General features: G+C 35.3%; 1 protein-coding gene across 1 annotated transcript in view; it reads left to right on the plus strand.

Annotated features, from left to right (window-relative positions):
- The first annotated feature begins 4513 nt into the window (after nt 1-4513).
- Nucleotides 4514-21357, plus strand: part of LOC136035330 (uncharacterized) — a 50521-nt gene continuing 33677 nt past the window's right edge. The window contains exon 1 of the mRNA XM_065717064.1: nt 4514-4690. Within this exon, the coding sequence (XP_065573136.1) occupies nt 4514-4690 (177 nt within the window). The remainder of the gene's footprint in view (nt 4691-21357) is intronic.

Consider the following 21357-nt stretch of genomic DNA (forward strand, 5'->3'; position numbering starts at 1 on the left):
AAAAACCCCCTCGTACACATAATAAAAATATAAGAATATAAAAGTTTGTTACGTAAGTTAATTCTTAAGTTACGCATATTATTTACTAATAAAACGTTCGTTAAAAATTAAAAGCTAGTAGCCTTTTTAAGTAACCGAAAAATTGGAGGGCAGCTAGGCCTCCTTCCCCACCCCTTATTTCTCAAAATTATCTGATCAAAACTAAGAGAAAGCCATTTAGCCAAAAAAAAAAAATTAATGTACAAATTTTCATTTCAATAATTTATGTGCGGAGAGCCAAAAATCAAACATGCATTAATTCAAAAACGTTCAGAAATTAAATAAAAAAAACTAGTTTTTTTTAACTGAAAGTAAGGAGCGACATTAAAACTTAGAACGAACAGAAATTACACCGTATATGAAATTGGTTGTCCCCTCCGCAATCCCTCGCTCTTTACGCTAAAGTTTGACTCTTTGCCACAATTCCACTTTTTAAAACAATTAAAAGCTTTAGCGTAAAGAGCGAGGGATTGCGGAGGGGACAACCCATTTCATATACGGAGTAATTTCTGTTCGTTTTAAGTTTTAATGTCGCTCCATACTTTCAGTTATAAAAACTAGTTTTTTTTATTTAATTTATTAAAAATTGGAATGATTTCTTATTGCAATTAAATATAAAAAAACAAGTTTTTTTAACTGAAAGTAAGGAGCGACATTAAAACTTAAAACGAACAGAAATTACTTCGTATATGAAAGAGTCTGCTTCCTCATCAACGCTCCACTCTTTACGCTAAAGTTTGACTCTTTCTCTCAATTCTTCTTTTTAAAACAGTAAAAAACTTTACCGTAAAGAGCGGGGCGTTGATGAGGAAGCAGCCTCTGTCATATACGAAGTAGTTTCTGTTCGTTTTAAGTTTTAATGTCGCTCCTTACTTTCAGTTAAAAAAAACTTGTATTTTTTATTTAATTTCTGAACGTTTTTGAATCAATGCATGTTTTGATTTTGGCTCTCCGCAGAGGAATAATCAAAACGAAATTTGATTTTTTTTTTTTTTTTTTTTTTGGCTAAATGACTTTCTCATAATTTTGATCGAATGATTTTGAGAAAAAAAGAGCGGGGGGGGGAGCCTAATTGCCCTCCGATTTTTTGGTTAATTAAAAAGGCAACTAGAACTTTTAATGTTTTACGAATCGTTTTTATTAGTAAAAGATTTACGTAACTTACAAATTAGCTTACGTAAAGAAGTTTTGTATTCTCATGATTTAATTACATATATGAGGGGGTTCGCCCCCTCGTCATTACCTCGCTCTTTACACTAAAGCTTAAATTTTGTCCTAATTCATTAAGAATGACCCCTGAATCACAAAAGCCGTAGAATAATAGTTGAAATTACTAAAAATTCTTTAGCGTAAAGAGCGAGTTATTAGAAGGAGGTGAGCCCCTCATATGGGTAACAATTTTTGTTTCTGTTTTAAGTTTTAATGCTGTCCCTTACTTCCAGCTGAAAAAACTTTTCATATTTATTTTTTAATTGTTTTTTTTTTAAATAAAGCTAGTAAATCCTGCTCTCCCTTCATGGAAATTTTCTTCTCCCATTTCAAATTCTCGATGGAAAGTTCCCCCAGCATATCCCCCTCTTCTCAACCCCTCCCCCCAACCAAAAAAATCCTCCTGAAAACACCTGTACACTTCCCAATAACCATTACTATATGTAAGCACTGGTCAAAGTTTGTAGCTTGTTGCCCCTCCCGAGGGGAATCTGGGGGAGTAAGTCGTTCCCAAAGACTCATATATTGGCAAATGTTGTTTTCTTGTCTTATCTAAGTGTAATCCAAAAATCTTCAAAAATCAGAGAAAATAAGTATCAATCTGCTTACCTGCTTTGCTAATAAGTGTCCCTATAGAGTGGTGTATTACCCTAACTCGCATTTTTAAGGTCAATCTTGTTATCTAAGGACTATTTTGTTTGACCTTGTTTTAATTAGCCCCACGTGCACGCTTGGTTTCAAAATTAGCGCGCGCGCACTTTTGTCACTATTAGAACGATAGAGTTATGGAGAAAAATAAAGGATCGTCTAACACAGTTGCCCAAAAAAGACCAAGACATTCGCCCAAAAAAGGTGTTGATGAGTGCAAAGGTTGTGACTCCAACTTGCAAGAAGACGATTTTGCATTGCTTTGCGACTCATGCGAATCCTGGGTATGCATCGTATGCTTGGAAATGACAGAGCCGGAATACAACTTATTCACAAAAATGACTCAGAGGCTCGGGTCACTTTGGTTCTGCCCCGTATGTAAACAAAAGAAAAACACGATCAACCAAGGGCTGACATCTGCAGAAATTAAAGATATTTTGAGAGGTGAAATTCAAACGTCATTTAAGGTGATGGAGGATAAGTTTTGCGCTTTATTAGAGCCTATCCAACGGAAAGTAGCTGAAATTGAGAAAGACCTGAAAAATAATTGCACACTTTCCGACGTCCAGTATTTTACCGAGAACCTAATAGGGATGAAGTGTCAGAGCTTGGAAAAAAGCCTAACTGAAAAATTTGTGAAAAAGGAAGAGGAAATCAGTGTCAGTAGCTCGAACTTAAGTTCATTTTATGTGTCAGATATTGTGGAAAAACAAAAACACCTGATCGTGTTTGGTTTAGCTGAAGACGCTACTTTGTCATCTCGTAGACAACAAAACGAAACCGATTGCCAATTTTTCAACGACAAGCTACTTGTACTTTGCCCTGCGAAATGTAGCTACTCAGTTAGACTTGGTAAAAATACACCTGGTAAGATCAGGCCTATTAAGTTGATGTTCAAGACACCGGTAGAACGTGATACAGCTTGTTTCTTTCTGATGTCCGAGACTGCTAGTATCAAAGCTACATACCCTTGTTCAAAGTCTCTCATGATCGTACTACGATTGAACTGTTGGAAAAAAGAAGTACGATGCCCTGAAACAGGAGCTGAAATCGAAATTGGACGCTGGCGAAACTAACTGGAAAAATAAAACGTAGCAAAAACGGACTAGCCCTCGTGAATAATAACTCTTTTCGTGAAACCCCAAATAGCTACGCGAGCATCGAAGAGTGACTTCCTAAAAAAGTTGGTGTCTGAGTGATAAATTTTTGGTGACATATACAAATGCAGACTGCCTGTCATCTAAATGGGAAGAGTTTAGTGAGCTAATAAAGCAACGTAAACCGCATTTAGTTGTTGTTATCGAAGTTTTACCAAAACATTTCAGTGACCCGTCTATTTTTTTTCAGCCGCTACCACAATATAATTTAGTATCTAATAATTCAGCTAAAAGAGGGATTTGTATTTATATTCATTGTTCTATTAAGTTTTCTGTGGTTGTTGATTTGTTAGTAGACTCAGTGTCGGAGTGTCTTTTGGTTGATGTTAATTGCCTTATCATAGTACTTACATCAGCTTTTTATCGCAGTCCTACTGTGAATTTATCGAGTCCAGTTAATAATGCCAATATTCTAGCGTGTATTTCTCGTCTTGTTGGTCGTAGTTCAAAGTTCCTTATTCTAGGTGACTTCAATGTACCTTTGATAGATTGGAGTGCGCATAGTACGACTTTGTCCACTTCATCGTATGAGCAGCAATTTTTAGATAGATTGGATGATCTGTACTTATACCAACATATTGTTAGGCTAACTCGAGCCAGGAATGATGCTATTCCATCGATTTTAGATCTGGTTATTACCAAGTCAATCGATGATATTTTGAGTGTAGATTTCCGTCCGCCTTTAGGTAAAAGTGATCATGTTGTGTTAGATGTTTACATGAATATGATGCTCAACAGAGAGGTTTTGAGTTTTATCGGCATGATTATGCTAAAGCCGATTATGATTCAATACGACAATTTATTTCGTCTATTAATATCATGTATGAACTAAAAAATAATCATGTTTCTCCGGACACTGCGTTTGATTTTGTAAAAAAGGTGTTGAGAGAATGTAGGGATAAATTTATTCCTTTGGTGAGGAATTTTTCCGGTCGCAGAAATAATCCTAAACTTCCAAGACACATACTCCAAGCAATACGTGAAAAAAATAGGTCTTTGGCGGTCTTATATTGAGTCACGACATAGTAAAGTAGTCAGACAAGGGCATTTGGATACTCAGTTGCAAGAGGATTCAGATGAATGGCATGCGTATTCACTAGCGAGAAACAAGGTCACTCGGCTTCTTAGGGCTAATCGTGAAGAGCTTGAGTCGCGTATTATTCACTCAAGCACCGCATCACCTAAAATATTTTGGAAATATGTAAAAAGAATAAGCCTAACCTTGCACCATCTTCATCTACGTTCACACATCAGGATATACACCAAAAGATTGATAGTGATTCTGAGAAGGCTCTTATTTTTAACCAAATTTTTTCTTCAGTTTTTGTTAAAACACAGCCAATTCATTCAAATGAAGCTAATTTTGCATCTCAAGTAGAGTCGATTGCGTCACCGGACATTCTTGTTCCATTTGATGATTCAGGTTTCTCATTGACTGAAGTTTATACTATTCTTATAAAATGGATACGTCTAAAGCGCCGGATATAGACGGTTTCCCGGATATAATGATAAGACAAATTGCTCATGAAATTGCAGAACCACTTACCTATATATTTAACTTATCTTTTGGCACATGGACTGTGTCCGTCAGGGTGGAAGAAGGCCTTGGTAAAGCCGCTTCACAAAAGTGGCTCCAGGTCAGATTTTAAAAATTATCGGCCAATTTCAATCACGTCTATTTTTGCCGAGTGATGGAAAAGTTGAGTGTTTCACGCTTTCAAAAGTATTTTGACGGAAATCATCTTTGGAATCCAGCTCAGTATGGTTTCCGAAAAAATAGGTCTTGTAATACTCAGCTTGTTGAGGTTACTTTGGATTTTCAACGTTTTGCCGATTTAGCTCTACCCTTTGACTGCATTTACATCGACTTCTCGAAGGCATTCGACAAAGTCTCAATACCCACCCTTCTTAAAAAATGTGCAGCTTATAAATTGGGTAAAAAAAACAATTGCATTTATTTCTGATTATCTAAATGGACGAACTCAGCAGGTTGTTGTTGGTGAAGCTATGTCATCTTCAATTGATGTGTTAAGCGGAGTCCCCCAGGGTAGCTGCCTGGGTCCAATTTTATTTTGTTTATTTATTAATGATCTGCCTTCCTCTGTTCAGCATTCTACTGTCAAGATGTTCGCGGATGATGTAAAACTTTATCTACCAGTACGAGACCAAAACGATGTGCAACTTTTACAGGAGGATCTTGACTCTCTAACTTATTGGTGAGAATCTAATTCCATGTTCATAAGCCCTTCTAAGTGTATTGTTCTACACTATGCTCGTAAACTCCCACCTGTGCATACTTACCAGCTGTCTGGCATACAAATTCCCCTCTAACGAAATAGTGCGTGACCTTGGTGTTTACTTTGATACCCAATTGAAATTTGATAAGCACGTTTCGGAAATTGTAAAGAATGTGAATTATCGTTTATCGTCTATATGGAGAAGCTTTAGTAGGTTCAACCTTCGTAATTTCTTACTACTATACAAATCAATGGTCCGCCCTCTTCTTGAGTATAATACTTCTGTTTGGTTTCCATTAAGTCTAACGGATGAGCATAGGATAGAAAAAGGTTCAGAGAAGGGCCACTAGATTGGTCCCATACCTTCAGCGCCTTTCTTATCCGCAGAGACTTTCTAGGCTTCAACTCCCGTCGTTGAAGTTTCGTAGACGTCGCAATGACCTTGTAAATGTGTTTCGTATAATTAAAGGAGTGGATGATGTTGATCCAAATTTATTTGTTAAATTTAGCCATTATCACTCTACTCGTCAGCATGATTATAAATTATATCCCCCAAAACCGCTGAAAAAAATTGGTCAATTATCTTTTGTTAGTAGAGTTGCCAGACCACGGAATGGTTTGCCTTTGGAGGTTGTCGAGGCAGAGAGTGTTCGAAAAGTTTTTGCTGTTTAATTTGTCGTTGCCAATTTACTTTAGATTAGTATTATGATTTTGTGTTTTTGTGTTTTTGCGACAAGCATTAATGCTTACCGCTATTGTAATAATAAATAAATAAATTACTATATGTAAGCACTGGTCAAAGTTTGTAGCTTGTGCCCCTCCCACGGGGGACTCTGGGGAGTAAGTCGTTCATAAAGACATAGTTATAAGGTTTTTCGACTACGCTGAATAAAATGGGCTATCTCAGAATTTTGATCCGTTGACTTTGAGAAAATAATTAGCGTGGAGGTGGCCTAGGTGCCCTCTAATTTTTTTGGTCACTTAAAAAGGGCACTGGAACTTTTCATTTCCGTTAGAATGAGCCCTCTTGCAACATTCTAGGACAACTGAGTCGATACGATCACCCTGGGAAAAAAAAAAAAAAACGAATAAACACGCATCCATGATCTGCCTTCTGGCAAAAAATGCAAAATTCCACATTTTATAGATATGAGCTTGAAACTTTTAAAGTAGGGTTTTCTGATACGATAATCTGATGGTGTGATTTTCGTTAAGATTATATGACTTTTAGGGGGTGTTTCCCCCTATTTTCTAAAATAACACAAATATTCTCAGGCTCGTAACTTTTGATGGGTAAAACTAAACTTGATGAAACTTATATATTTAAAATCAACATTAAAATGCGATTCTTTTGATGTAGCTATTGGTATCAAAATTCCATTTTTTAGAGTTTTGGTTACTATTGAGCCGGGTCGCTCCTTACTACAGTTCGTTACCACGAACTGTTTGATATTTGCCTTCTCTGCAGCTAATCTAATAGTTTCTTTGGGAATGGGCTTATTTGTTGTTCGTTCCTATTTTTGTTTTATTTTGAATTAGATTATATACTATAATTAATTTTGTGTACATAGGGTTGAGTGTGTATTCACCCAAGTCTCTATTTAAGGATGTATTATTATTTAAGTTTCGTTTGGTTTCGATTGCCTCGCGGACAGTTTGTTTGATTCCTAGGTCATTGCTAATTAGAATTGTTTCGTCAAATAGAACATAATGGTTTGAATTTTCAAAAATATGATTACTTAACGCTGAATCGAAAGATATGGAGTTATTTTAGATTTTAATGCCTTTTCAATACTTTCTTTGTGTGCTGTAATCTTGTTCCTAAATTCTGGTGGGTTCAACCAATGTAATAATTTCCACAACTACATGGTATTTGATACACCCCTCGTAGACGAGTAACTGGGGTTTTATCCTTACCAGAATTGACAAGATTCATTATACTTAAATTGCTTGTGAATACAACACGTAAATTGTTCTTTAAACAAACGTTTTTCAGTTTTGAAGTAATTTTCGGAATATAAGGTAGGTAAATCGTGCTTTTGGGTTTATTCGAATCATTTACTGGTGTGGAGTTTAAGGCTTCAGAAAAATTCATCTTTAATCTTTGAGCAATAACAGTATTTATGAGAGAAATTGGGTACCCGTTGCCAAAAAGTATGTCTGTAATAAAATTTAATTCTTTTTTTAACATATTCTGAACAGATATTAAGTACTCTATCCGCAAGAGATATTACCACACATCTTTTAACCTCTGGAGGATGGTAGATTTGAGTGAAGGTATCTATTATTATGCGTAGGTTTTCTGTAAACCGTAAAATCAAGTTTATTCACACTGCGTATTATCAATACATCTAAAAAAGGTATTTTTCCATCTCTTTCGGTCCCTAGAGTGAATTGCAGGTTTCTATCGTAAGTATTTAAATGTTCTAGAAAACTTTTAAGTTCACTTTCGCCATAATTCCAAACTGAAATTACGTCGTCCATGAAACGTCCCCAAAACACATGATTAAGAAAATACGAATCTAGGGCCCAATTTTCAAGATTCTTGACGAAAATATTTGCGAATAGGCCTGATAGAGGTGCTCCCATAGAGAAGACCCCTTACCTGTTTGTAATATGAATCTCGAAACTGTAAGTGCATGGAATATTTGTTGCATAATTTAACTAAATGCATGAGAACATCAATGTCTAGACCTATTGCTGACTGTTCGATTGGATGGTAATTGTTTTCCAGTTTGTTTTGTAATAATTGTTCAGATTTTGAAACATCAATACTAGTATACATAAAAACTATGTTAAAGCTGCTTAATATGGAATTTTTAGAAATGTCTGTTTGTTTCAATTTTTCCAAAAGATCAACTGATTTTCTTATGTAAGATATTTGGGAGTGAAACAGGTTTAAATGCAGTGCATAACCATTTTCCAATGTTTGAGGCAGGTGATTTTGTACTAGCTACAATGGGTCTTAGAGGAATGCCTTGTTTGTGCAATTTGGTCATCCATAAATTTTTGAGCAAAAAACACCACGAGGGACAACTGTGGAGTGACTCTGCCATTTTCTTTCAAAGTTTTTAATTCTTTTTTTGCTTTTTGAGCAAATTGATCAGTCTGGTCATGGTTTGATTTAACATAAGTGGTTGTATCATTTATATGTGACTGAATTTTACCATCATAATCACTTTATTCATAACTAGCTGTTGGGGTGGCGCTTCGCGCCACCCCAACACCTAGTTGGTGGAGCGCTTCTCGTCCCCCCAAGCCCCCCGCGCGCGTAAGTCGTTACGCGCCATATTAGTTACGTGCCATTGTAGTTGTGTCCCTGTGTCCAACCTGTGAATAGATATATATATATATATATATATATATATATATATATATATATATATATATGTTTTTTATATATATATATATATGTTTTTAACTACGTAAAACATGCGAATATATAACATTCTTCGCTGTCCCCATTGTATGTGCATATAAATAGATTGTCAGGTTTACTGACTCTTGAACATGCAACATTTGTGTCCCAGTATCCCAGTTTGTAATTTCTCTTTCAGTGTCCCTGTTGTCATTTATATTCCCTGTGTCCCGGTCGTCATTTGTGTCCCGGTCTGTAATTTCTATTCGAACAATCCCTGTGTCCCGGTCGTCATTTATATATCCCGCCTGTGCCCCCGGCGTCCCCGTTGTAGTTGTGTCCCTATGTCCCGGTCGTCATTTATATTCCGTGTCCCGGTCGTGATTTGTGTCCGGGTGTCCAGTCTGTAATTTCTCTTTGAGGTTCCCGGTCGTCATTTATATTCCCTGTGTCCGGTCGTCATTTGTTTCCCGGTGTCCCAGTATGTAATTTCATCAGTTGACAAACATGACGTCAGTCGACAAACAGCTTCATGACGCATACAGCTCAATCCTATATATATGTTTTTAACTACGTAAAACATGCGAATATACAACATTCTTCGCTGTCCCATTGTCTTTGCATATAAATAGATTGTCAGGTTTACTGACTCTTGAACATGCATCATTTGTGTCCCGGTATCCCAGTTTGTAATTTCTCTTTGAGTGTCCCGGTCGTCATTTATATATCCCGCCTGTGCCCCCGGAGAATTAGGAAGTTTTAATGAAGTGTTGTAAAGAGTGTTAATTAAACAAGATCTAACTGTATCCGGTTTTGAAACAAGAGCACTACATTTGTGGAGAGAGGATTCTAAAGATGCTACCAAGTCTGCCAACTGGAACTTGTTTCGGTAAAAACGAAAATTTTGGCCCTTGTTCTAGGACTTTTTCTTCAACATAGCTAAGGTTTTTAGATGGAATATTTACAATCGCAGGTCCAGGACTTATCTTAGTATTGTAAACTGGGTTGACCACTTGAGGCTCATATTTCAACCCTGTAAAAGACCAAACTGCATTTCCATAATGCAACAACAAAAGAGAGAATAATGAGGACTTTTTTCCCAAGACAGTGAACCAACAAAACCTATTTGAATATTTCGGCCCAGAGTGTGTATATTTGGAATAGGAACGAAGAAATTCCTATTATTGGAATATTATTATTGGAATAGACAAACAGTTTGTTTGTCCTCGCGGACAAACAAACTGTCCGCGAGGCAATCAAAATCAAACGAAACTTAAATAATAATACATCCTAAATAGTCTTGGGTGAAGACACACTCAACCCTATGTACACAAAATTAATTATAGAAAATAATATAATTTAACATAAAACAAAGATAGGAACGAACAAAAACAAGCCCAATCCCAAAAGAGGTGTCAGATTAGCTGCAGAGAAGGCAAATATCAAACAGTTCGTGGTAACGAACTGTAGTAAGGAGCGACCCGGCTCAATAGTAACCAAAACTCTAAAAAATTGAATTTTGATGTCAATAGCTACATCAAAAGAATCGCATTTTAATGCTGATTTTAATATATAAGTTTCATCAAGTTTAGTTTTACTCATCAAAAGTTACGAGCCTGAGAAAATTTGCCTTATTTAAGAAAATAGGGGGAAACACCCCCTAAAAGTCGTAGAGTCGTATCGTAGAGTCGGTAAAAGTCGTAGTCGTATCTTAACGAAAATGATACCATCAGATTCAGCGTATCAGAGAACCATACTGTAGAAGTTTCAAGCTCCTATCTACAAAAATGTGGAATTTTGTATTTTTTGCCAGAAGACAAATCACGGGTGTGTGTTTATTTGTTTGTTTGTTTTGTTTTTTTCTTTTCTCCAGGGGTCATCGTATCGACAATGTGGTCCTAGAATGTCGCAAGAGGGCTCATTCTAACGGAAATGAAAAGTTCTAGTGCCCTTTTTAAGTGACCAAAAAATTGGAGGGCTTCTAGGCCCCCTCCCACGCTCATTTGTTTCCCAAAGTTAACAAATCAAAATTTTGAGATAGCCATTTTGTTCAGCATAGTCGAAAACTATAATAACTATGTCTTTGGGGATGACTTACTCCCCCAAAATCCCTTGGGGAGGGGCTGAAAGTTACAAACTTTGAGCAGTTTTTACATATAGTAATGGTTATTGGGAAGTGTACAGACGTTTTCAGGGGGATTTTATTTTGTTTGGGGATGGGGCTTAGGGGAGGGGGCTATGTTGGAGGATCTTTCCTTGGAGGAATCTGTCATGGGGGAAGAAAAATTCAATGAAAAAGGGCGCAGGATTTTCTACCATTCAAACAGTTCGTGGTACGAACTGTAGTAAGGAGCGATCCGGCTCAATAGTAACCAAAACTCTAAAAAATTGACAATCACGGGTGTGTGTTTATTTGTTTTTTGTTATTTTTTTCCCAGGGGTCATCGTGTCGACCAAGTGGTCCTAGAATGTCGCAAGAGGGCTCATTCTAACGGAAATGAAAAGTTCTAGTGCCCTTTTTAAGTGACCAAAAAAATTGGAGGGCATCTAGGCCCCCTCCTACGCTCATTTTTTTCCCAAAGTCAACGGATCAAAATTTTGAGATAGCCATTTCGTTCAGCATAGTCGAAAATCATAATAACTATGTATTTGGGGATGACTTACTCTCCCACAGTCCCTGGGGGAGGAGCTGCAAGTTACAAACTTTGACCAGTGTTTACATATAATAATGGTTATTGGGAAGTGTACAGACGTTTTCAGGGGGATTTTTTTTTGGTTTTGGGGGTAGGGGTTGAGAGAGGGGGCTATTTGGGAGGATCTTTCCCTGGAGAAATATGTCATGGGGAAAAATTCAATGAAAAGGGCGCAGGACGAATCTGGTCACGTTAGAAAAAAACGTCAAATTCAGAGCTTAATATACAATGTTGGGTGTTCGGAGCCTCTCTATTATGGAGTATAATTTGAAAATAACACAACTATACGAGCGATAAAACATATATACCACAACCATAACTCAAAAAACGAAAGAACTGCTAAGAGATACAACATCTATAAAGCGAAAACAGGTGAAAACTAACAGGAAAATAAACGAGCTAAGAGGTAGAAGGGGCCCAGAGAAAAAATATAATCCTTTTCCAATTTGAGCCTAATTTCCGCAAAGGAGTAATAATGTCAGAAGCCCCGAAATACAGAATTATTTTCTTTCAAACAGTTCGTGGTAAAGAACTGTAGTAAGGAGCAACCCGGCTCAAGTTTCATCAATTTTAGTTTTACCCATCAAAAGTTACGAGCCTGAGAAAATTTGCCCTATTTTCGAAAAAAGGGGGAAACATCCCCTGAAAGACATAGAATCTTAACAAAAATCATACTATCGCATTCGGCATATCAGAGAACTCTATAGCAAAAATTTCAAGTTCCTATCTTGAAAAAAGTGGAATTTCATATTTTTTGCCAGAAGACAAATCACAGGTGCGTGTTTATTTGTTGGTTTGTTGTTGTTTTTTTCTTTTCCCCAGGGGTCATCGTATTGACCAAGTGGTCTTAGAGTGTCGCAAGAGGCCTCTTCTTACGGAAATGAAAAGTTCTAGTGCCCTTTTTAAGTGATAAAAAATTGGAGGGCAAATAGGCCCCCTCCCACGCTAATTTTTTCCAAAAGTCAACAGATTAAAATTTTGAGATTGCCATTTTGTTCCACATAGTCGAAAACCATAATAACTATGTCTTTGGGAATGACTTACTCCCCCACAATCGCTGGGGGAGGGGCTGCAAGTAACTTTGACCAGTGTTTACATATAGTAATGGTTATTGGGAAGTGTACAGACGTTTTCAGGGGGATTTTTTGGTTTGGGGGGTTGGGTTGATGGGAGAGGGCTTTGTGGGAGGATCTTTCCTTTGAGGAATATGTCATGGGGGAAGAAAAATTCAATGAAAAGGGCGCAGGATTTTCTAGCATTACTATAAAAAACAATGAAATAATAAACATGAAAACGTTTTTTCAAATGAAAGTAAGGAATAGCATTGAAATTTAAAACGAACAGAGATTACTACGCATATGAGGGGTTCTAAAAATACTTTAGCATAAAGAGGGAGGTATTTAGGAAGATATAAATACCTCGCTCTTTATGCTAAAATATTTTTAGTAATTTCAACTATTTATTCTAAGGCCTTTTTGATTCAGGGGTCATTCTTAAAGAATTTGGGACAAAACTTACGATTTAGTGTAAAGAGCAAGGTATTAACGAGGGTACAAACCCCCTCGTACACATAATAAAAATATAAGAATATAAAAGTTTGTTACGTAAGTTAATTCTTAAGTTACGTATATTTTTTACTAATAAAAACGTTCGTTGAAAATTAAAAGTTCTAGTAGCTTTTTAAGTAACCGAAAAATTGGAGGCAGCTAGGCCTCCTTCCCCACCCCTTATTTCTCAAAATCGTCTGATCAAAACTAAGAGAAAGCCATTTAGCCAAAACAAAATTAATATACTAATTTCATTTCAATATTTTATGTGCGGAGAGCCAAAATCAAACATGCATTAATTCAAAAACGTTCAGAAATTAAATAAAAAAAAAACTAGTTTTTTTAACTGAAAGTAAGGAGCGACATTAAAACTTAAAACGAACAGAAATTACTCCGTATTGAAATGGGTTGTCCCCTCCGCAGTCCCCTCGCTGTTTACGCTAAAGTTTGACTCTTTGCCACAATTCTACTTTTTAAAACAATTAAAAACTTTAGCGTAAAGAGCGAGGGGACTGCGGAGGGGGACAACCCATTTCATATACGGAGTAATTTCTGTTCGTTTTAAGTTTTAATGTCGCTCCTTACTTTCAGTTAAAATAACTGTTTTTTTTTATTTAATCGCAATAAGAAATCATTCCAATTTTTAATAAATACAGTTATGAAATGAATGAACCTTTTTATCTTGTAAAATGTTAGCTTTTATCACACAGTCTTGGCTGAACTTTTTGTTAAGAAGTAATGATGCCAAGGCTATTTGAAAAAATGGATTTTTAATTGAGAACTTTTTATTGTAAGTGTTTTATTGTTTATTTTCTTTGCTGAAGACGGCTCTTAGATATAGGGCCGAAATATTCAAATAGGTTTTGTTGGTTCACTGTCTTGGGAAAAAAAGTCCTCATTATTCTCTCTTTTGTTGTTGTATTATGGAAAGGCAGTGTGGTCTTCGTCATTATATATATATATATATATATATATATATATATATATATATATATATATATATATATATATATATATATATATATATGTATATATATATATATATATATATATATATATATATATATATATATATATATATATATATATATATATATATATATATATACATATATATATATATATATAGGATATAATATTTTATATTTTTCATATAAAATAACATTTTGCATTTATATCCTTTATATATTTCAGTCTATTCTTTGTTCTACTACAACGTTTAAATCTAAGCTAAGACTACTTCCTATGAATAGCTTTATAATTCTTAGCAGTAAAATATTTGGAAAGCTTGTCTTCTGCTGCCATCTTGGAAATTCCGCTTAGAGAGCACATTGGCACGGGTCATTTCATTTGGAAAAACTATTTCTTATAATGCTTGTTAGGTTGTAATTTTTTATTTATTAAATCGTGCCAAAAACAAACGGTGTATTTGATACTTTTCATTTAACTAAACTACAAGGATCAAAATTTCAGATCCCTATTCATTTTAATGAAGGTAACTAAACCCATTAGTCATGAGATGTAAAATATCCAGCCCCTGTAGCTCAAAGAATATTCGACACAATTTCACACCTTATATACGAAATGAAGCCAAATTCTTCAGATATCCACTGAATTTCCAAGAATTTTTTTTTTCAATTAAAAATTCTCCTGAGAAAAACTTTGAATATGTACTTTCTTTATCCTGAAAAATTAGGTTTTAGTCATGTTTTTGCTTTAATGCCCGATTTGTATAAGCTAGTTCAACTTTTCTTTATGTTCATGCAAATTATTTTCGTAGGATAACTTTTTTTTACTGTTTATTCTATTCTGTTTTAAATATTAACATGTAGTTAACCCTTCGAATCATTAGTAGTGACAGTAAGTAAAATAGCAACAAGCATCTGTAGTATGTGCTTACATAAAATGAAAAATCCAGTGAATATAGACCAATGTTAAAACTTAAAAAGAATTACAATTATCTTGTATAATACGAGGGCTGCAAACCCACGATCCCCCTACTCTTAACGTTACTTTGATTAGTGCTTTGCTAAAAATATCAGTTTGACTTAAATAGAAATAGCCAACAGGTAAGGACAAATGTTTTTTAAAGATTAAATAGAAAAAAAAAACTTTTTTTTCACTGAAAGTAAGGAACACATTAAGAAATATAACGGAAAAAATTAGTTCCTATGTGAGGGGAGCTTTTCCTACTCATTCCTTCGCTCATTACGCTGCTTATGCTTGACTTTTTGTCAAAATTCTTTAAGAACAACTTCTGAAATATAAGGGCGTTAAATTGGAATAAGAAGCCTTTTCAAATAACTAAAAACATTAGCGTAACGAGCGAGGGATTGACGAGGGGGTAGCCTCCATACAAGGGGTAATTTTTGTTCATTCTAAGTTTTAATATTGCTCCTTAGTTTCAGTCGAAAAAGCTACTTCTTTTCGAGAGCCCAAATCGGCAAAAGAGTTTGCAACAACAGTGTTTATTTTAAATGTCTGGCCGTTTCTCAAATCCACTCGAAAAACGGCTGAACCTTCAGTGGAAAACGTCCTACGAAAAATCTCTTCCCACACAAAATCTCCTCCGTGGTAAATTTGGCATGGAAAATTATTATAGGATCCCCCATAAAATGTTTTTACCGACAATTTCCCCTTGGAAATTCTCCTTACGAAAAAAACAAGTTTTTTGTTTAATTTATTATCGGTTCTCCAATTATGCCACAGATCCCCCTTTCATGGAAAATTATCGATGGAAAGTTTGCCCCAAAAGCTTTCCTGTCAACAGAAAATGTTCCCCGTGTAAATACCCCCTCCCCACCAAAAAAGATGAAATTTCCGTTTATTTTTCAATAGAAAATGCCATAGATTACGACTGGGCCAATTGCATTAGTTACTGCCCTTTCTCAGGGGCTGTGAGTTGTCACATCATCCCAATGGTGTAGCTATTGGACTTTTCAACTGTGTTGAATTAATTGGCTATCTCAAAGTTTTATCGGATATCTTTAGGGAAAAGGGGAGTGAAAGGGGCACTAGTTGCCCTGCAATCTTTTCGGTTACTTAAAAGGGGCAGTAAAACTTCAGATTTTCGTTCAAATATGCCCTGTCCCGATTTTCTAGGACCATTAGTTCGATTTTATCACCCTTGAAGAAAAACACAGATCCGTGATCTTTCTTCTGACAAAAATAGAAAATTCCACGTTTTTTCAAGATAGGAGCTTGAAACCTCTAGAGTAGGGTTCTCTGATATGCTCAATTTGGTGTGTGATTTTCATTAAGATTGTTTGACTCTTTAGCGGTTCTCCCCCATTTTTTGAAAATCAGGTAAATTTTTTTAGGCTTTTATCTTCTGAAGGGTAAAATTAAACTGAATAAATTTTATACTTTTGGAATCAGCCTACAAGCAATTTTTGAAATTTATTAATTGTTATCAAAATTCTTTCTTTTAGAGTTTCAGTTCCTATTGCACCGATCCGGTGTTTACAGACAGTTTGTTACCCCGAACTGTCTGATTGCCTTTCAAATTACTTAAACTGACAGTTTTAGTCAAACAGTTCGTGGTAACGAACTGTAAGTAAGGAGCGACCCGGCTCAATAGTAACCGAAACCCCTAAATAACGGAATTCTGATATCAATAGATATATCAGAAGAATCGAACTTTTATATTGATTTCAAATATATAAGTTTCATTAATTTTAGTCTTAACCGTCAAAAGTTATGAGCCTGAGAAAATTTGCCTTCGAAAAAAGAAGGGATACCCCCTAAAACTCATAGAATCTTAATTAAATTAACATCATGATATTCAGCATATCAGATAGCCCTACTGTAGAGGTTTCAAGCTCCTATGTGCAATAATGTGGACTTTTGTATTTTATGCCAGAAGAAAGATCACGGATGCGTGTTAATTTGTTTTTTTTTCTGTTTGTTTTTCTCCCAGGGTGATTGCATCGACCCAGTTGTGCTAGAATATCGAGGAGGGATCATTCAAACTAAAATAAAAGTTCTAGTGCCCTTTTTAGTGACCCCTTTTTCTCTGAATCGTAAGATCAAAATTTTGAGATAGCTATTTTGTTCAGCATAGTTGAAAGGCCTTTGAAGATATTGTGACCCCCCATAGCCCCTGGGGAAAGTTCTTTAAGTTACAAAGTCTGCCCATTGTTAACATATAGTATTTGTTATTTGGAAGTATGCATAGATTTTTCAGGATGGGGTGAATATTCTGCAGGTGGCATTTTAACGCGGATAATTTTTCGTGGAAGGGAACTTTCCAGGAAGTGAACTTCCCAGGGGAAATTTTTCACTGGGGGAATTAACAAAATTCCTATAAAATTTCTTTACCCCTCAAAGGTTTGAGCCTGAAAAGATTTACCTTATTTTCAAATCTCATCAAATCCCCCCCCCCCCTCCCCCCCCAAAAAAAAAAACCATCAAAGGCTACGAGCCTGAGAAGATTGCCTTATTTTCGAAAAAAGGAGGAACACCCTGTAAAAGTCATAGAATCTTAATGAAAATGACAAAATCATATTAAGTGTATCAAAAAACCCTACTGTAGAGATTTCAAGCTCCTATCTGCAAAAATGTGAAATGTGTATTTTTTTGCCAGAAGGGAGATCACGGTTGTGTGTTTATTTTTAATTTTTTTTCTGTTTTTCTGTTTGTTTTTACCTGTGGTGATCGTATCGACACACAGGTGCTAGAATATCGAGAGAGGGGTCATTACAACTAAAATAAAAGTTCTAGTGCCCTTTTTAGTGACCCCTTTTTCTCTGAATCGTAAGATCAAAATTTGAGATAGCCATTTTGTTCAGCATGGTTGAAAGGCCTTTGAAGATATTGTGACCCCCCATAGCCCTGGGGAAAGTTCTTTAAGTTACAAAGTTTGCCCATTGTTAACATATAGTATTTGTTATTTGGAAGTATGCATAGATTTTTCAGGATGGGATGAATATTCTGCAGGTGGCATTTTAACGCGGATAATTTTTCGTGGAAGGGAACTTTCCAGGAAGTGAACTTCCCAGGGGAAATTTTTCACTGGGGGAATTAACAAAATTCCCATAAAATTTCTTTACCCCTCAAAGGTTTGAGCCTGAAAAGATTTGCCTTATTTTCAAATCTCATCAACCCCCCCCCCCCCTCCCCCCCCAAAAAAAAAACCATCAAGGCTACGAGCCTGAGAAGATTTGCCTTATTTTCGAAAAAAGGAGGAACACCCTGTAAAAGTCATAGAATCTTAATGAAAATGATAAAATCATATATAGTGTATCAAAAAACCCTACTGTAGAGATTTCAAGCTCCTATCTGCAAAAATGTGAAATGTGTATTTTTTGCCAGAAGGGAGATCACGGTTGTGTGTTTATTTTAATTTTTTTTTCTGTTTTTTCTGTTTGTTTTTACCTGTGGTGATCGTATCGACACACAGGTGCTAGAATATCGAGAGAGGGGTCGTTCCAATAGAAATTAAAAGTTCTAGGCCCTTTTTAAGTGACCAAAAATTGGAGGGCAACTAGGCCCCTTTCCTGCCCATTTTTTCTCAAAATCGTACGATCAAAATTTTGAGATAGTATTTTTGTTCAGCATGGCTGAAAAGCCGAATAATTATGCCTTTGGAGATATTATGACCCCCCACAGCCATTGGAAAAGTTTTTTAAGTTACAAAATTTGCCCATGTTTTACATATAGTATTGGTTATTCGGAGGTAAGCATGCATTTTTCGGGTGGGGGAGGGGGTGGAATTTTCTGCTGTTGGAATTTTCAACGAGGATAATCATCCATCGGGAGGGAAGTTTCCAGGGAGTGATTTTTCCAGGGAAAATTTTCACTTGAGGAATTGAAAAAATTCGTATACGAAATTCTTTTTAATTGTCTAACAATCTCTTAGCCAACTCAATTTTGCATGTGAAAATGTTCCGTGGGAATTATCCGGGGGTTATTGTCGGCGTGTTTTGGTTTTCGAAAAGATTTAAACGGAAGGGGGTATCTCCAGAGTGATTGAGAAACCGATTAAAAATTAAAGTCTTTTTACAAATGAAAGTATACTAAGTAAAATTTCATTCTGAATCGTCTGCAAGAGATTTTACGCGGGAGCGGGGATTTTCAGCGAGGATGGAACTGTCTCGAAGGAATTTGACGGAGGAGGTACACTATACACTGGATGAAATTTCCAAGGAGGAGTTTCTTGTGAAGGCAGGGGTATGTATATTATAGAGGGTGAGGCAGATATACCGGTATTATTTGAAAACGATCAGAAATGAAATAAATAAAACAAGATTTTTAACTGAAAATAAGAAGCAACATTAAAACTCCAACCGAAAGAAATTATTCCGTATATGAAGGGTTCCTCCTCTTCAATGCAGCTATAGCGTAAAGAGCAAGGTATTGAGGAGAGGGCAACCCTTCGCATACGGGGTAATTTCTGCTCTCATAATTACAATCTTTGTGCTAATGTGTGGATTTTATCCCAATTCATTAATAACGACTCCTAAAACACAAGGGTCACTTAATTAGACCATTAAAAAAATAATTTAAGGAATAAATAATAATTTACCTTAAGAGTGAGATGTTTAGGAGGGACAAATAACCTTCTTATACCAGTAAGGGCTACAAGTTGTGACATTTGCCCATAATTTTTACACGTAGCATTTATAACATTAAGTATATTTTCGTTAAGTAACATTAGTATTAGTAGATTAAGTACTCAGTAACAATTTAGAGTGAAGAGCGAGGTCTTAAGGGGGGGGGAGAACACCCTTCATATAATTGTAAACCTATAAATTACGAAGTTTACCCGTATTGTTTGCCCGCAATATTTTCGTGTTGCCAGTTACTTTCGTGGTTTGATGAAGGCAGTTGCAAATTGCAAATGTAAGTAATTGTATATTATATATTGTATGTTAGTTTATTTTAGGATTATATATAGTTTTTAGTTATATATGAACCATTTGAATATGTTTATATAAAACGTATACTTCTATATAATGAGTATATTTCGTTTTAATTATTCATGTACGGTGAGCCAAAATCAAAACCTGCTTTAATTCAAAAACGTTCAGAAATTAAATAAAGAAAACAGTTTTTTAACTGATAGTAAGGAGCAACATTAAAACTTAAAACGAACAGGAATTATCAAACAGTTCGTAATAAGGACGTGAAAAAAAGTTACGTGGGAGTATTTATGTATGGAGGAATTTTTCATGGGGGAAGAGAATTTCCAGCTTGATCTTCCATAATTATATAAAACAATAAGAAATTAAATAAAAAATAGTTTTTTCAACTGAAAGTAAGGAACAGCATTAAAACTTAAATGAACGGACATTTTTGCGTATGTGAGGAGGTTCTATTCTCGTCAATCCATCGCTTTTTACGCAAAAGGAGTTTTGGAAATTTCAGAAAGAGCTATTATCTCCTAATTAAACGTTTTTTTGTGATTCAGGAGTCATTCTTAAAGAATTGGAACAAAATTTGAACTTTAGCACAAAGAGCAAGGTATTGAAGAAGGGGTGAGTCCCCTCATATTGGGTATATGAAAGAGTTCGCTTTCTCGTCAATGCTTCGATCTTTGCGCTAAAGTTCAAATTTTGTTAAATAATGGCCGATATAAACAATAATTTGTTTGTGTTATTTTCGGCAAATCTTAGCATTTAATTTATCTTAAGCAGCTTCATAACTATGCTTTTTATGTGATAATAAACCAAAATATTGTATGTCGTTGGCTTGTGGTTGTTATTAAAAAAAAACAAGTTTTTTTTCCAACTGATAGTAAGGAATAACATTAGAACATAGAGCGAACATAAATTATTACATATATGAGGGGGGTTAAAGATCTTTTCTTTCATTCATTTCAGTCATTTGAGAATTGCTAATCTTGTGACTTTAATTTTCATAAAATAGTTTCGTCCTCTTTAGCCGTTTTGTTACTATGCCTTACAAAATTAGTTCCGCAAATATCCCAAATTTTAGCTACGTGGAGGAATCTGTCCATGGGGAAATTTTTTCGTAGGGGAAGAGAATTTTCCATAGAGGGGGAGCTGGATTTCCGAACATTATTTAAAAATGATCAGGCATTAAATGAAAAAACAACTTTTTTAACTGAAAGTAAGAAGCAACATTACAACTTAAAACGAACAAAAAATTCAGAAAAAATAGAAGCTTCAAACTTTTTGTTTTCTTTTTCATGGTTTTTGAGTTGCTGTAATCCGTTTTCAAATATATGCAAATTTTCAAAGATATTTGATTATTAAAGCAATTCCGGTTTCTAACAACAATATCTTCTAAGTTTCAACTTCTGGTTTCCTTTTTTAAAGATTTTGAATTGTTGTGATCTCTTGTTAAAATATATACAGATATTTTTGCAATTACCAGTTTTTGCTCTTTACGTAATTTAATGTCTTTAATTTAACGTCTATTCAAAGATAATTGATTATTACAGCAAGTTCAATTTCTAACAACGATATCGACTAAGCTTCAAACTTTTGGTTTTCTTTTTTAAGG

This window comes from Artemia franciscana, chromosome 2 (assembly GCF_032884065.1).
Source record: "Artemia franciscana chromosome 2, ASM3288406v1, whole genome shotgun sequence".
NCBI lineage: Eukaryota > Metazoa > Arthropoda > Branchiopoda > Anostraca > Artemiidae > Artemia > Artemia franciscana.